Source organism: Aedes albopictus, chromosome 3, assembly GCF_035046485.1.
Source record: "Aedes albopictus strain Foshan chromosome 3, AalbF5, whole genome shotgun sequence".
NCBI classification, from domain to species: domain Eukaryota; kingdom Metazoa; phylum Arthropoda; class Insecta; order Diptera; family Culicidae; genus Aedes; species Aedes albopictus.
In genome coordinates, this window is record NC_085138.1 from 173030440 (window position 1) to 173048544 (window position 18105).

Below are 18105 nucleotides of genomic sequence, written 5' to 3' on the forward strand. Positions count from 1 at the left end.
AAAAACATGAATATCAGACGAATTTTAGAATATTTTGCTGATTAAATTCGTATCACAGTGTTTACAAACAACTGTGTTTGAAAATATTTCAGAGAAGCTTCTCAGAGGAATTCCAATTTTTACTGAAGTTAATTTTAAAACATTCCAAAAATTCTGCGTAAAATTCCATTTAAATATTCCATTTAAATCTAGTCATGAATGCTACATATTTATTTATTTGATATTTTTTTAATACACAGAAAGCATTCAAATTTATACGAAGCTCGTTGATTTGAATCTGGAGAAACATAACTACATTTGAAAAGACACCAATATGTATTATTATTATTTTTCTTTATTATCGAGATTTTCAGCCCTCGGCAACACACCGATATTTTTCAGAGTTGCACTTTCACATAACATATGTTTATAATTGTTTTCAAATTCTAGTGTTCGAAATCGATGATTTAACGATCAAAATTAAATAACTTTTTTTAGGTTGGTTCTAGAGGTTTGGCGTGTTCTACAAAGTTTTTCTGCATGTTAAAAGGCGTCTTTTGATAAAATGTTATAAATGATTAATTCCCCTAGAAGTGAGATAAAAAAATTATTTTTTCGAAATATTTTTTTAGAGGTGTGACGTCTTCGGCAAAGCTGTAGCCCATAATAAGAGATCAAAAATCGTAGAACATGTCAAAGCTCCACCTCTTACGGTTTTCGAGATATGGAGCGTTTTGTGCGAAGTACCCCTAAAAATAGTTTTTTCAGTGTAGCTTCAACAGATAAAATCCAACAGTTTTGTGACCTTCTACAAACTTGTTCAGGACGTCAAAATACACATTTCTTCCGAAGATGTCAAGTCATTATATCTTAAAACAAAAAAGTTATAGGCAAATTTATCATATTTTAAGGTGTACTTTCACCTTAAGTAACTATTTCCGGCGCAAAATGGCGCAGATGGCTCAGTCGGTAGTTGAAAGATTAAATTTTTTACTACCACTTGGGGGTGGAAACCCTCGTGGGCAATAGTGGGAAAGGTGGTTTAAATACATGACAAAAACTAGTTATTTTACCTGTAATACAAGAAAAATTAATAAAAGTTTATAATTTAGGATCCCGCAGTAATTTTTACTGCATTGCGTATTTTCCAGCAAGGGCCCATATAGCCGAGGCGGTAAACGCACGGGTATTCAGCATGACCATGCTGAGGGTGACGGGTTCGATTCCCGGTCGGTCCAGGATCTTTTCGTAAAGGAAATTTCCTTGACTTCCTTGGGCATAGAGTATCTTCGTGCCTGCCACACGATATACGCATGCAAAATGGTCATTGGCAGAGGAAGCTCTCAGTTAATAACTGTGGAAGTGCTCATAGAACACTAAGCTGAGAAGCAGGCTTTGTCCCAATGAGGACGTTACGCCAAGAAGAGAGAGAGAGAGAGTATTTTCCAGCAATATTTTACAACATTTTTGAGCATGATTTATTTATTGATTTACTTAAATCAGCGACACTTTACACCAAAGGTGCATTCGTGTCGTTTTTAAGCATTGTTTTTACCAAACAGAATATTTTATTCATGCTTTTGAATTTATATTGTTTACTATCAGATGATCAGGCAATTTCTGATAAAGTTACTTTAAAATTACCTATTTGAAGTTTTTTTTGGGGCAATATTCAAGTTATATAGCGCTAGAAATAGGAAGAAGGAAATATTAAACAGTTCAAGATGTGCATCAAAACACAGAGTAGATATATATATATATGTATCTGTATTAACGAGATTTTTAGCCCTTGGCTAGTTCATCTCGGGACCCACTCTTTACTTCCCTTCCGAAGGAAGAACTCACATTTTGCGAGTTTTGTCGGGAGTGGGATTCGATCCCAGGTCCTCGGCGTGATAGTCAAGTGTTCTAACCATCACACCAGGTCCGCTCCACACACAGAGTAGATTTTTTTCATGTATTTATATTTATATTTGTTGTTTGACTTTTCAACTACGGAATCAGTATCCGAAAATATCAGGAGAAGTTTTAAATCGTCCGATAGCAGATTAACAGCTTTTTCAGTAATCCACGAGCTTGACTTACACCTGGGAAGCAATTGAAATATATCAGATATAAATCAATAAAATACAGGGTGTGTCGAGAAATAATGCGATGTTTTTTTTTTATTTCAAACATTATTTTTAATCTCTTGACGTTAACCAATTACATGTTTAGACGTCCCATCGTATGCATCATGAGTCAATTGAAGTATTTTTTATATTTTTGACAGCACTTTTCACAAAAATCGAGTTGAAAATATTTTATTTAATCAAATTGATCATTTGATATAAAAGATCTACTTTATTTTCACCAGGAAATCGTCAAAATATGTATTGAAGAATGTAAAATTACAACTACCTTAATAAGAACTGCGAAGGTATTTATCATTTGATATTCTAACCACCGTAGCCATTCAATTCTATGACTATTGGGTAGGTAGTCATTCGTTTGGGAATAGATATGTTGTATATGTTGTCATAAGTTTGAAGAAATTCAATACTTTTATTTAGAACTAGCTTTAGTTATAACTCTCAGGAACAATATTTTGTCCTGATGTTTTAATTTTTAGTGATAAAAACTCACTGGTTTTTGCAAAAACGTTGTCACATATTGTCGGAAGAAACACAGTGCAGTAAAAATTTCTGTGGGCTTCTTAATTTTTTTTTTTCAATTTATTTTTCTTGTATTACAGGCAAAATAAATAGTTTTTGTCATGTATTTAAACCACCTTTCCCACTATTGCCCACGAGGGTTTCCACCCCCAAGTGGTAGTAAAAAGTTTAATCTTTCAACTATCGACTGAGCCATCTGCGCCATTTTGCGCCGGAAATAGTTACTTAAGGTGAAAGTACACCCTAAAATATGTTAAATTTGCCTATAACTTTTTTGTTTTAAGATATAATGACTTGACATCTTCGGAAGAAACGTGTATTTTGACGTCCTGAACAAGTTTGTAGAAGGTCACAAAACTGTAGGATTTTATCTATTGAAGCTACACTGAAAAAACTAGTTTTAGGGGTACTTCGAACAAAACGCTCCATATCTCGAAAACCGTAAGAGGTGGAGCTTTGACATGTTCTACGATTTTTGTTCTCTTATTATGGGCTACAACTTTGCCGAAGACGTCAAACCTCTAAAAAAATATTTCGAAAAAATAAATTTTTTATCTCACTTCTAGGGGGATTAATCATTTATAACATTTTATCAAAAGACGCCTTTTAACATGCAGAAAAAACTTTGTAGAACACGCCAAACCTCTAGAACCAACCTAAAAAAAGTTATTTAATTTTGATCGCAAAATCATCGATTTCGAACACTGTGACCAGTATTATTTGGCTACTTGTGACCAAACATTGACTCTCAGTTGTTGAAAAAGTCCTTTTAAAAATGATAATGATAAAACATCTGGTAGGAATATCGAGTGTTCATATGTGTTTACAGTTCGTTCTATTTCGATTAATAATTGTTCAATTAACAACGGTTTGAGAAGTAGGCATAAAAACGATTTCAATTTTTTGTAAGTACGAATTGAATTTACTATATTTTTTTCGAATGCGGAAAATCAACGCATTTACAAAACAATTTAATGAAAATGAGAGTGACACAGATATAGATGCACTGAATGGCACTGCTAGATTTGCCACAGTAGCGCTTTTAAAGGCTAAGCACAGTTTCAGCCTTCTATTTTAGAAAAAAATAAAATCGCGCCTAGGGGGGCGAAAATATTTTTTTGAAGCTCTAAGGGGGCGATACCTCCTAAAAGTTTGGGAAACATTGCTCTAGTATATGATCAATCGAAGTCGAAACTCGCATCCATTCAGCGACGGTTTGGCTCAGAGCTCGGTCGGGCTCCTTCATATGTATGTATTTATGCACCGATGAACGATTAGTGCGTGCTCTACTGCAACTTTCGATTTCAGTCAGCTAGCTGGCTGGCGGGCGAAACTAATCGCGTGGATGGTTAGGGGCCGATGTGAGAAAAAAAAAACTACGGTAAACCGAGTGGAAAAATATTGTCATTCATTCGTGCAACTTGTTCGAGATGCATTACATTGCAGGGGAGAAAGTTTTCTGGGCAACCAGAAAATTGATGATACGTTATGCAACTAATTTGATGGCATTATATGTTATTTGCGTGTTTGACAATTAAGTTTTGGAAATATTGCTGTGTGCATTCAGGATGCAAACGGTGCCCAAATGCGCTTCAAACGCGGTAACACAACGTTACTAAAGGCAACGTAGCAACCATAGTCAATATCACCGCCAACCTAGGATTCAAAAGCTCCCACTGACATCGGGTTACTTGTTGGAAAATCTTACCGCATTTGGTACTCCCGCATTTGATATTTGCATTTTGAATGCACATAGCAATAATTAAAAACATTGGTAACATAATGACCCAGCTGTTGTGCCAAATGGAAGTAATTATTGCAAACCCAGTGAATGCAAATAAACACTGAAATATGTTGGTTAACAGGAAAGGCAGATAAAACATTGTGCACGTTCTTGCAAGGGGTTTAATGTAGCTATGTCATGATGATCTTTTGAATAGGGGTTTAATTTAGAAGATTTTTTTTGTTTGTAATTGTACTTGCCGTGTGTAATTTCCCAGTCTTGGACTTGGACCTTAATTTCTAAACATAAAACCGTATGTTTTTAATTTGTGAATCCCACGGTGGTCCAAACTAATTTTATTCGATAAGTTGATCAATTTTACTCAGAAAATCTACTACTTCATCGATAACAGTAAAATTAGTTTGGACCACCGTTTGGCTCGTTATTAGACGTTATACCCCCATTCGATGTTTGACTTATATAATTTGGGTGGAACGATATAGTTGGACCATTTTTGTATGAAAGACACCATGGAAGATCGTGAAGATAGAACCCGAATTCTAGACCGCTGGAGAAGAAACAGTTTCTCCACATCACGATGGTCCATACTCGATCGGACTAAAACTAAACCAAGACGAACGTATGACTTTTCGAGTTTAGCAAAACTGTTTTTCAACAGAAAGCCTTAAAGATTGAACCCTTGAAAACCTTTGTCCCAAACGACCGAAACGTCGGGAATAATCAAAAACTAGTGTTTCCCAGTTTGAGCATCTCAGCTGATATGTGATCGACCATTACCCTTGTTAGACTCCAAGCTTCGGATGGCTATTTCAATCTCCTGCAGTTATGGGGCCTCAGAGTTGACGCGCATGCCGTTCATGCCGAGATGTTGATGGTTAGTCGGACGTCGAAACGTAAAAAAGTTGTTCGAAGTTCTAGTTGGTCAGTTGCGTCGTTGAGTAACTGTCTAGTAGCGTCTTTCACTGACATCCTCGGATTCATTTTTGTGGATATAGCCGGTAGTGGCGGCTTTCTCTCCTTCGTCAGCCAGGAAGTCCACCCACGCCCACATGTCCTGTACTCGTATTTGTATTTCTTTCGTATTTCTTATTCTTGCCCGCTGTATCGCGTTCGCGACCTTTTATTCTCAGCGATTCTTTCGTTTCACAGCTCGCCCAAGTTATTCTCGCTGGTTACAATAAAGGTCATTCTCGATGGCCAGCTACTGCTCCTCTACGCAGCCACCATCCGGAACATCTACTGCTCGAGTTCAAAGTTCGTCAACGAACGATCTCTACACAGGATTTTCTAGTAGGAGTGTGCGGGGTCTTTCCTCTTGTCGCTGGATCTGAATTCGCTTGTGTAGATATTTGGAACGTTATACATGACGGCATTCAATTCACTGTAGAAGTTCTTATTGTCCACCGCCTGTGCCCGGGTGCTAAGTAGAACCAACTCGTCGGTGTCGAGGAGCGTTCTCGCCTCGTTTACCGTAATATGACAATGCAGTTTGCCTTGTGGTCTAGCGTTAAAACATTCCATGTGCCAATTCTTGTCCGTTCTTCTTCTTCTTCTTCTTCATTATGGCTCTACATTCCCACTGGGACTGGGCCTGCCTCGCTTCAACTTAGTGTTCCTTGAGGGAGTCGAGAAAATTTCACCGACTGGAACGGGAATCGAACCCGCCGTCTCCGGATTGGCGACCCATAGCCTTAACCACTAGGCTAACTGGAGACCCCGTTGTTTCATCCTTAAAGTGGAGGCCGTCGAATCAGTTCGTGGTCTTTCCCTGTTGGTTTCTTGATGCATGAACTGATTTTGCGAATTTGTAACGCTTACACATTTTTGGTTCAGGGACACGAATGCCACAGGAGTGGTAAAGTGTCGTTAATAAATATTAATAATAATAATAATAATATTTTTTTGTCCGGCAATTATGCACATGTAAGTAGGTTGTATACCTTTTATTGCTTAACGGTTTTTGCCTGAAGTTCATTTACAGGTCTGTTATAAAAGTGTTGATTCGGAATCCACGCCAAGCCATTTGAAATCCGCGCCGAAGTCATCAAATCCGCGTCAGTATAAAAACATATGGTTTTGATGACTGAAGCTGATGATTCAGGAATTTCGTGAATTCCGTTAAACTCATCCATAATGAATGAAAAAAGTCCTACATGTTAAAATAAATCGCTAGTTTTTCCAAAGCTTTTTCCATGGCAGTAAGTAATGGAATTTTCTAAGAATGCAATCATGCAAATCTTCAGGACGTCTTACCTGTATCTTTTTTCAAGAATTTCCGAGTTTTCACGACATACTGTGTCACAAAACCACTCAGATTGATTTCTCACGACACATACAGTCTTAAATTTGACTACAAAATTCAACCAAATTCTCCAAAATTTCCGGTAGGCGTCTTATTACAAATTCCATAAAAAACAGCTTTCAGTATTACCAAGAAATCCCAGCCTCAAAACTCTAATTTGAAAATGTTCTTTATTTTTTACTGATTGTGTCGAACCTCATGTCTAAATATTTAATGTAAGTGCGTAATGTAATGTAAGAAAACGATTTCCGCAAAATCTGCGCCGAAATTAGCAAAAACGCGCGAAATCCGAGCGAAACGCAAAAACCGCGAAAAACGCAAAATCCGCGCCACGTGTAACATCCCTGCATTTAGCTCTCATAACTGCTACGTATTCCGTGCGACCGTAATTACCGCCATATCGCCTTTCTCCATAGAATCAACGAATATTTGCTTTTGTCTAAATGGCATTCTGTAACAGTCTATACCAGAAAGGGTAACAAAGGGTTCCTCAAGGAGGAATCCTCTCACTAATATTGTGGTTCTTAGTTGTGAATGATCTTCTAAGAAGCTTGAACAAAAAAGGTTTTGAAGTTGCGAGTTTTGCAGACGATATTATCTATATGAGTATGACCATATTGTTCGGAGATAATGCAAAGGGCTCTAAACTCGGATGCCTGTACGCTGTACCAGTAATGACAGTAATGTAAATGTGATCTTTAATTCACAAAATGTTTCATGTTAATTTACATCGTAAATTGTTTGAAATCAAATATGGCGTACAGGAGGTACTATAGCCATAACTGGCACACTTAACCTATACACATTCTTGACGAATTAAGGTGAACCTAAGCATCAACCTGTCAGAAGTCGTAATTGTATGTCCATTTCACAAGGATAATAAAAATTAATCAGATACAAATTCAAAACAGTGATCACGCCAAGTACTTAGGGCTGTTTCTAAGATCGAACAGAATTGATGTTATTGTAACGATTGATTGGTTTGATCAGATTTACGGAGGTTCAGGTGCACAAGATTGCACCAATATAAGAATATGGATTGTTGAAATGCAATAGGAAATGAATTTGAAATAATACGGAATGGGAAATGAATATGTAATTGAATTAGTACAAAACACGAGAGAAGGCAAGCAAATCAAATCAGCTTGTTGAAATGGAAATATGTATGTATGCGAGCTGTCTGAGAAGAACAATCTAAAGATAGCGCTGCTATAACGAGGTTTGCGATAAGTTCAATATGTAAAATAATTCAAACATTAACAGAAATGTATTGTTTTCATTTAGAAATATTTCAACTGTATTCGAGTGGGTGATTGATAGAAAAATGATGCTGCGGTAAGACGGTTAGGAAACACTTTCTCATCGCCGAACTCAATTGAAACACTCGCACTTGCACATCTGACTACATATTAGTCCGACCGATGCAGAAGCAAAACATCAGAATTGGCTACCGCTGCAGTTTAACCTATACTACTCACATATAAGTATAAACTAAATCTAGTAGCAGCGCGCAGTCGGCTAAAAATCAAAAAGTCAAAGAATGCGTGCAACAAGTTCAGCGTCGAAGTAGGTATGTTGATGTGGCATGGCACGGTTGGAATGGGCACTGAGCCACAACCGACCGACCACGGCCGGTGCATGGCGGTATACGGTTTGTTTGCATATGGACCTGATTCCGAGCTGGGGAGGTAACCAGCTGCTCTGTGCTCTCACAGCAGAATCCGGTTGCATGGGTTGAACATACCCGGAGGTCATGTGAGCAACATTGTGGCGTGTTTACTGTAGCATGGGGTTGTGGACTGAAATACATACAATGCAATGGAAAATCAGAACCGTTTGCTTGCTACTGTGCACCTTGATTCGATAAATTAAAGGTCAAAATGAAATTACTTTGGGATATTTTTCTATGGGCCTCTTTTCATTCATCTATTTTGATTGAACATTTGGCTATATGTACTTGTCTCGATTTGGTGTGGGATAGAGAGGTGGCATGGTTATCATTCCGTGTGATCTAATGTCGCTACAGGTTCGACGAAACGACAGACATTGGAAAAAAAAAAATCACGAAATGCGTAAGGGGCCGAGACGTGGGTATCTAGAATGATAATGCTGAGGATGACGGGTTCGATTCCCGGTCGGTCCAGGAGCGTATGTACATATTATTTATTTCTTGCAACTTCAACAACATAGTTACCCAATTTTTTGCTCAAGCAGTATCAAGTAAGGCAAGAAATCATAATACCCACACTAAGGTGGCCCACACGTATATGAAAAACAAAAAATTTCGAAAATTGCCAAATCTTACCTCCTAAATCGGTAGTTTTTGACTTCCAGAAGCTACGTTCAAAATTTGAGCAAAATCGGTTGAGCCTAAGGGGGCGCTCAAAACGCTTGAAGTTTGTATGGGAAAATTTGGCCAAATGCATGCAGAAATTTTAAGTTTTCGAATTTTGCCGCTAGGTAGCGCTGTAAGCGTTCAATAAATAAACCCTTTGGTATTACTGTTGGTGACTATATGCCAAACAGCTTTGTCGAAGACCGCAAAGTGATCCAACGTCTGTAAAAACGTTATACCCTAGGTAAAGTGAAGATAAACTTTATTGTTGTTTTGCCAATACATGTAAAGGAATAATATCAATAATGATATCTCAATACTTAGCCTCACTTTGCCTAGGGTATAACTTTTTTCACAGCCGTAGGATTACTTTGCGGTCTTCGACAAAGTTCTTTGGCATATAGTCACGTACAATAATAAAAAAAGGTTTATTTATTGAACGCTTACAGCGCCACCTAGCGGCAAAATTCGAAAACCTAAAATTTCCGCATACATTTGGCCAAGTTTTCCCATACAAACTTCAAGCGTTTTGAGCGCCCCCTTAGGTTCAACCGATTTTGCTCAAATTTTGAACGTAGCTTCTGGGAGTCCAAAACAACTGATTTAGGAGGTAGGACTTGGCATTTTTCGAAATTTTTGTTTTTCATATAAGTGTGGGCCACCCTAACCCACACTGTTTGCACCATATCATTGCAGAAACGGAGAATTGATCATCTCATAACCATACACAAATCCAGCTCACAACTTTCATTCTAGTACTTCACTGATTGCGTCCTATTAAACTCATTCAACATATCGTCGGTTGCGTGCAAAAGGGACACAACTGATTTTTTTTGAGATTTTGATGACAAATGATGGAAAACTACGTACCGTAAAATGGGGTAACTTTGATAATGCGGGTACCTTTGATAGTGCGAAAGGCATTGTATAGTTTATCCTATAACTATGATTCCTTCAATCAGTTAGGAAAAAGGCAAACGTAGATCTAAACTATACATATGAAAGTCCATCTTAGACGTATTTTCATTAAAACCACGTTTATATTAAACTTTTTAATATGCGTTAGAGACGAATGCCTCTTTAGGGTAAAATCTCTCAAAACAAAAAAAAAAAAAAAAAAATTAAACTTTTTGGGCAAAAAGTAAAAATTGTTGATATTTTTGTCAATTGTCAATCCCTTCAAGCAATCTGCAGTATGAATTCGTTCCAACTATTTTTTCAAAGCATAGCCTCTTATTCTCGGTAGACCTATCATAGTAGATTCCAAATCTGGCCTTGAATCTCTTAACAGAGTGTGTTTTTACGAACTGGAATCAATTTTGTAAATTGGGACAAATAAATCTCCATACACCAATAAACGCCTAAAAGTATACAATGTCCTTGTAATTTCATGTACCGCCTACCCCCGTTGGTTTGACCTCATCTTATCTGAACGCTTTTTAATCTGACCCCATTCAATCTGCACATCATTCAAACTAAAAATGGTTCAAACATCATTCTACTTATGGAACGGGGTAAAACGGAGCGCAGAATCAAAACAAAACAGTAAAAAGGGTTACCATCAGTGTGGTTTTCGATGCTCACAGGGTTACTAGAATTAGTGTAGAATTAGCGTTTTGTTAGAATACACATAAATAAAAACAGAAAAAAGAACAAAAAAAGGGTTACTAGAAGTTCAAATTAAAAAAATGAACCCCGTTGGTTTGCATGAGGTCTCGTTCAAACAAACGGGGGTAGACGATAGTTAAATCTGTTGTGTTCAAAATTTGTTTATAAAACTTTCAAAAACAACTCAAATAAAGAGAACTCACCATGAATAGCATGTAATAATATGTTGATGTACCGTTAAAAATATATGTTTACAAAAATAACGATTTTTGGCAGCTAACCTTACTGTGTTGTTCATTCAGTACTCCACAAACTCATTTTTATATGTAGAATTTTGTAAAAAGTCCATGTTTTGATATAAAAACTCAATCTGATATGTTCCACAAGGCTTCTCTCATCATGTTTATATTCCTATGATTTCAATCTGTGATTATTTTTCAAGATTTGATGTGTTTTTCAGGCCATTATCAAAGCTACCCCAAAATGAAAATATGATTCTCGCTTATATGCAAAATATTTAAAATTGTCGAATCTTTTAATTGCAATTTATAACTGATACCCCAGTACTTGTTTAAAAAATATAAAACTAGAGGACATACTGTTACATGGAAAAATATTAAGGATATTTGCTGAAAAACTATCAAAATTACCCCGTTTTACTTTAAACTTTCATCTCACAAGGACCTGTTCTGAAATTCATTGAGAAACGCGAGATTTGTTGATTTTCATTTGTGCAATAAAGGCTTAATTAAAAATAAGCTAACTTTTTTCATAGTCGTTTAAAATGTCCTTTGAGCAGCGGTCGGAATTTTCGCTCATTCTCACGAAAATAGAATTCTCCCTCACGCCAATTTTCAGGGAAAATCTGGCTTGAGAAATCTCCCGCACAAAGAGCAGAGCGAAAACAATTTTTCACTCACTCCCAAAGGTGCGAGAATTTCGTTTGCTCTTTGTCGGCCGATTATGTTGTCTTTCCTTGACTCATATGACGCCGACGATGATTGGTTTTATACATTATATTTTCTACACCCTCTGTGGGGTTGGCGTGGTGGTGTGGATAGAGTGCGTGTGTCGCGTATGTTTTTAGTAATGTTCCAGGTTCGAATCCCGTCGCGGGCACAATTTTTGTTAATCTGCTTTGAAAAGATTTTCGTGAAAATTGGGTGAGAGAAAATTGAACAGAACGAAAAGAAATTATCTGCAGGTTGAAGCAATTTTCAGTTATCATGAATCGCTACTCTCGAAAGAAGTGCTGGAGGGGAAAAATGTTCCTCAAGCAAAATAGTGAAAATAAGCTCTCCCGCCGCCGTGAGAATAGCCATATTTCGTATTGCCGAAACGAAAATTACGAACCCTGCCTTTGAGTGCCTTTCAAGTGCAATGATCAATGTTAGTCCATTTCCTTCAAATGACGAATTAAATAAACGAAATAGTAGGAAGTACTTTGAGAGCCCTAACTTAAGGGCCATTAGACTGTTTGTCATAATGACCAATATTTGCCATTGTAGTCCGACATTCATCCGAGGTTGCCGTGATTTACGTTGTGTAGGTCATTTGTTGAGCATGTTTGGCCAAATATTTGTCATGTCTAATGGGACCTTTACAATCGCTTATTCTGAAAATAACCATTACACAGCGCAACATTTTTTTGTCTCAAGAGCAAACTTATGTGTCTCTGACAGATTTTGGGCCATTGAATCCGAATCCGGGCTCAGATTTGCTCCAGCACGTCACAATTTTTAGCTAAACCTCAATTTATAGGGCATATTTTATGCGATTTTGGGTTTTTTTGACTGCAAGCCATTAAGCATGGAAATATTTTTTTTAGCAATCAAAATGTCAATTGACCTTCTAAATTAACGATGCATGTAAAATATTTCGTTTTACCTAATCAAATTTGATAGATTTAAGCAGTAAAGTTAGTAAGTAAACTTGCATGCAGCTTTTGGAGGGTGACTTGTATGGGAAATATTGTAGGTATCTAACATACATAAATCGATTAAAACTATCAAAATCGATTTAGTAAAACAAAATATTTTGCATGAGTCGTTAATTTAGATGTTAATTGACCAATTTACCCTTTGATTGCTTAAAAAAATATTTCCATACCTAATGGCATACAATTAAAAAAGCCTAAAATCGCATATTTTGCCCTAATGGAGGTATAGCCCAAAACTGTGACGTGCTGGAGCAAATTTGAGCTCGGATTCGGATTCAGCGGCCCAAAACCTGTCAGAGATACATAAGTTAGCTTTTGAGACAGACCAAAACTTAATGTTTGTTACGCTGTGTTATTGAGTTTCGGACCTTTCTTACACGAAAGCGTCGATATACTGTATTTGCCCATCGATCCGATAACGACGATATCAGCAATTATAATAACTTCAAGTGCCATATTGTGACAAGTGTCTTTTTTCCTAAAGCAAATAAACATATTTGCTATCATGTCAGTAGTTAGTAGCAGCGATAAATTATCTTTTATTGATCGCCTACCGTTCCTGCCGAAGGTCGGCCTTATCCTGACTCACTCAATTCCCATGCAGCACTCCGGCACGTTTGTGGGAAGCAGCTATACTGCTGATAAGAGAGCAGAATGAAAACGCTTCGAACAACTGCATCGAGTGCGGCGGCATAATCTCATCGACTTGCGACTTGCAACTGATTACAGATAACGGGGTGGTGGCTTCCATCGCACACTGTTGTTGCCTTTACATCACGAGCCCCATGCTCATCAAGCAGTGAACCGTCTAATGAGTCGACAGGAGCTAGACTCGACGTGCGATATGTGAATATGATTGGCTCAGTTTAATGATTATGACTGACAGATGTTCGATGTGATTATGTCGCGATACATCGTATGGGGGTTTAGTATCAAAGCCAATCATTTTTATGGGCATTAGACTGTTTATAACAGCTTGATTTGTTACGTATTTATGAATTACTACGAATGACAAACGAGACAAATACCTCAAATTCCAGTGGCCAGTACTCGGTTCAGTGGTAAAAGGTGGCATGAATACAAGCGATTCGTATCTATCACTGCGAGAAACGGTAGCGTAAAGGGTTTGATTGCTGATGCGCATAATAGTATGGATCGAAGCGATATGCGGAGGCTTTATACAACTACCAAATGGTGCGTGGCTCAAATTTGCGCCAGTGCTTGCCATGAAATAAATAATTGTTGTTATCATTCATGAATGCCTGGGAATATTTTTTTGACAATTTTTACCGTGGTATGTACGTCCTAGAAATTACGAAATCTTTGGTTGATGCATTCAAGGTTCTGAAGAGTACATTGGTCAATACCTTCCAAACTCTCCAAGTATCGCTAAAACACTACAAGTACTTGTTGTATGTCCATAAAGAAGGCCCTTTAGGAGCTCAAAATAGCAAAACTTTCGGGAAGAACAAGATCCCGGTCGAACTTCTTGAGCACGGAAGCGAGCAGCTACATCAACCAGATTCTAATAAAGATATGGGAGGATGAAGAACTACCCACCAGCTTGTTGGATGGCGTCATATGCCCAATCTGATTCGGCTCGGATCCGATCACTAAAGTGAACCGTTTTTTTTTCCATCTTTAGTAGAAATGCTCCAATAACCTTCCGTCATTAACAAAATACGATACATTACATATTGATTCGACGACGATTGTAGAGAGATTTTGGAAAAGAAGAACGCAGCGAGGGTGGTCATGCTGCAGAACGGACTCGGTAGAATGGTACGAAAATCGTAGAAACAGCATGACCACCACTTCCGAGAGAATATGCGCCGCCTGGAAGAAGCCGCGTGCGAACAAATGAAACTACTGTGTTGTTCACAAGAAACACGGAAGTGTTACAAGAAGCTCAATGCATCCCGCAAAGATATCGTGCCACGAACCCAAAATGTGCTGGGATGAGAACAGGAGCATCTTGACGGACGAACGTGAGGTGATCGAAAGGTGGAAGATGCACTACGACGAACACTTGAGCGCAGACTTGTAGGACCAAGGCAGCGGCACTACGATAGTACAGCAAGGAGCAACAACGAGTCGATTCCCACGTTGAGGGAAGTTAGGGATACTTTCCAGCCAGCAGCTCAAGAACAATAAGGCAGCTGGAGGGGATGGTACCAGTAAGCCCAACTACACTAATTCTTCAACCGCCTCGATTTCATCACCGTCGATAGAAATTCTGGGTGATGGGCCCGGTAATTCCTCCCTAGAGCCCTTTGCCATCATGTACTTTGTCTTAGACACGTTAATGACCAATCCGATTCACCTCGCTCCATTCTTTAGTCGCATATATGTTTCCGCCATCTTTTCAAATTTACGAGCTATAATATCAATATCATAAGGGAAACCAAGCAACTGAACGGATTTCTGATAATCGATCCAGGCGTGTTTATCCACGCTCTCTTTATTACACCTGCTAAGGCGATGTTAAATAGCAAACACGAAAGACCATCACCTTGCCGTAACCCTCTGCGAGATTCGAAGGGACTCGCGAGTGTCCCTGATACTCGAATTACGCACGTCACTCGATCCATCGTCCCCTTGATCAATCGTATCAGTTTATCCGGAATCCGTAATCGTGCATAATCTACCATAGCTGGTATCTATCGATTGTATTATACGCTGATTTAAAATCGATGAACAAGTGATGTGTGGGCACGTTGCATTCGCGGCATTTCTGCAACACCTGGCGGATGGTGAACCTCTGGTTCGTTCACCCATGAATTCTGCCTGATATTGCCCCACGAACTCTCTTGCAATCGGTAATAGACGGTGGCATTAATTTTAAGAGAGTATCTTGTAGGCAGCGTTCAGTAATGTGATCGCGCGGTAGTTCCCGCAATCCAACTTGTCGCCCTTTTTGTAGATGGGACACACGATATCTTTCATCCCTTCCTCCGGTAATACTTCCTCCTCCCTAATCTTGGTAATGACCCAGTGTAGTGCTCTCATCAGTGCTCCTCTACAGTATTTTAGAATCTCGCTTGGTAGTTGATCTGCTCCAGCGGCTTTGTTGTTTTTCAACTGGCCAACCTTTTCCTTAATCTTTTGGAGGTTAGGAGCCGGATATTTTTCGTCCTGCGCACTTACTCCTAGATCTGTTACCACGCCACCTAGTGCTCATCGCCATTGAGGTGCTCATCGTAATGCTGCCGGCACCTCTTGAGTCTTGACCACCTCACGCTCGCTCGTGAGAAGATTCTCTTGATTGTCTCCGCACATGTTGGCTTGTGGTACTAAGCCTCTGCGCAAGCAATTCTGCTTCTCATAGAGCTTCCGTGTGTCCTTAGCGCGGTGCAGCTCTTCCATCGCTTCGTGATCTCGATCTTCCTGCTGGCGCTTTTTCCTCCGTAAGACCGAGCTCTGCCTGTTCCGTATCAGTCTATAAATTTCTTTATTCGTCCTCGTGCGGTGTTGCAAAATTCTCGCCCAAGTTGCATTTTTCTCGTTTTTCAATTGTTCACATTCGCCGTCGTACCAGTCGTTTCTGTTATTCGGAGTCACAAAGCTGCAGCTAATGTACCACCTATAGCGGATCGGATGTCTCTTCAGCCATCTTGCCAAGCTTCTCTTTCGTTGGTAGGGCCACTGCTAACTGCTGTGCGTAGTCTTGAACCACTTCTACGTTACGCAGCCGCTCGATGTTGAGCCGCAGCGTTCGACTTCGACGCGTAGTAATAAATGTCGAAAGCTGTGAGCGCATGCATACAGCAACTAGGTAGTGATCTGAATCAATATTCGCACTGCGGTATGTGCGGCCATTGATTATATTTGAGAAGAATTTACCGTCGAGTAGAACGTGGTTGATTTAGATTTCTGTTTGATGGTCGGGTGATCGCCAGGTGGCTTTATGAATATCTTTGCGGGGGAAGAAAGTGCTTCGGGCTACCATACCACGGGAGTCTGCAAAGCTCACGCATCGCCAGGCTGGTATTCGTAAGAAATCCGGATGATACAAGAAGAGCGTGCAATGTGGGCGGATCAGGTGCAGAACGATCTGGTAAATGTGTGACTCAGTCGAGGATTAAGGACTTCAGCTACGAACCGAGGGTTGTGGCTAGGTATTGTAGCCATATTCGATTGGAATCGATTTGTTAGAATAGCACAAAATAAGTGTTATTCATGTGGAAGTTTTTTCCCCCATCAGAACAGCTCTAAGGTTTCAAATCAGCAAAATTACCATTAATCAAAATTCATTCAGTATCGCTTCGCGCTTAAATATGAACGACAATAAACGCCGAACCGGAGTTCGATAGCTGAAAAAACAATCAACAAAAATCGCATCAGAATGCGAAACCAGATACACCTTACCTGTATCAGACTGGAAATCAGTGCTAGCAGCAGCGTGAGCGAGATACCCGATGTTTTATATCCAAATATGGCAGCAGTTGAATACATGTTTATGCGGTTGCTATATATAGATCTGTACAGCGACTTAGAGATGTGTGTATGGGTGTGATGGAATTGTGTTTCTCCTTTTTGTTTTTCTATACCTCCACTTTTCTTCCCTTCGATTTTCCGTGTGATAACTTCTTCTCCGATTAATTACGAAATATGATGAACTTGTTGTAGAACGATTGGAACAGAATACGATTCACCTTTGCACGCAGTGCACCGATTGACGATGGAGACACGAGAAAGACGACAGTGGCGGGGGAAGATTTATACTCGCAAAAACACAGAAAGGAGAAGGGGATTCACTATTTACGCCAGAAGCATTAGCTAGCTGCACAGATTTTGCCCGTAGAAACGATTTAGCTTGCGAATTCCATTCAATGAATTTTCACTTTTCTTTATCATCTTGCTAGCAACTGTGGCGCTCATTGTTTCGCACTATTTTTCGCACACTCGCTCCTTCGCACCCTGCAGCCCCGTCACTTGTACATATAACTACGTTTATAGTAGCACACAGGCAGCTTGAAATTTGATATTTCATTCATTTTTCCTTTTGCTTCATTTCATACACACATCCGTCACCTTTACCACTCGATGTGTCGCCACGCAGAATAATTGCCTTGGGCCATAATTTCCTCACAGTTACTCCTATCCGTCGACGACGACGGCAGGCTGGGCCTGCTGTCTACGTATGAGGTCACGTATGTATATCCATTGGTATTTTGTGCAAAACTATGATCCTAAGGTGCTTTAATGGCGCTTAAAGCGAAGACAGAATGGAAGGTATGAATCGCTGCACTGCTGAGGACGAACCTCCCGAAAACGCTTAGCTGGCACCCCGTGCAAATGATGTGACGAATTGGATACACACAAATTTTCAACTCGCAGCAAACGGGCTCGAAACGACATTAAACAAATCCATGTGTGTGCGAGTAGATTTCACTCTGCGCCTACACAGCACTTCAGATTTCCTCGCGACGGCGGCGAACGTACGGACAAACGCGGACCTGCTCAGCTCGGCTCTCGTGCTACTCTCATACTGACGACGGGAGGCAAATGTTTGCTGTGTGTAGGCAAGTGCAAACGCCAAAC

The 18105-nt window shown here is 39.4% G+C and overlaps 1 protein-coding gene across 11 annotated transcripts in view; it reads right to left on the minus strand.

The window, feature by feature from the left end:
* LOC109406135 (tyrosine-protein phosphatase 10D) overlaps positions 1–18076 on the minus strand; it is a 131216-nt gene extending 113140 nt beyond the window's left edge. For 4 of the 11 annotated variants that reach the window (XM_029862592.2, XM_062842402.1, XM_062842399.1 and 1 more), the window contains exon 1: positions 16930–18073. In XM_029862592.2, the coding sequence (XP_029718452.2) occupies positions 16930–17016 (87 nt within the window). In that variant the 5' untranslated portion in view covers positions 17017–18073. Of the gene's footprint in view, positions 1–16929 lie in introns of all 11 variants that reach the window. The other 7 variants (XM_029862590.2, XM_062842400.1, XM_019674367.3 and 4 more) reach the window with 5 other exon arrangements.
* Positions 18077–18105: the final 29 nt, after the last annotated feature.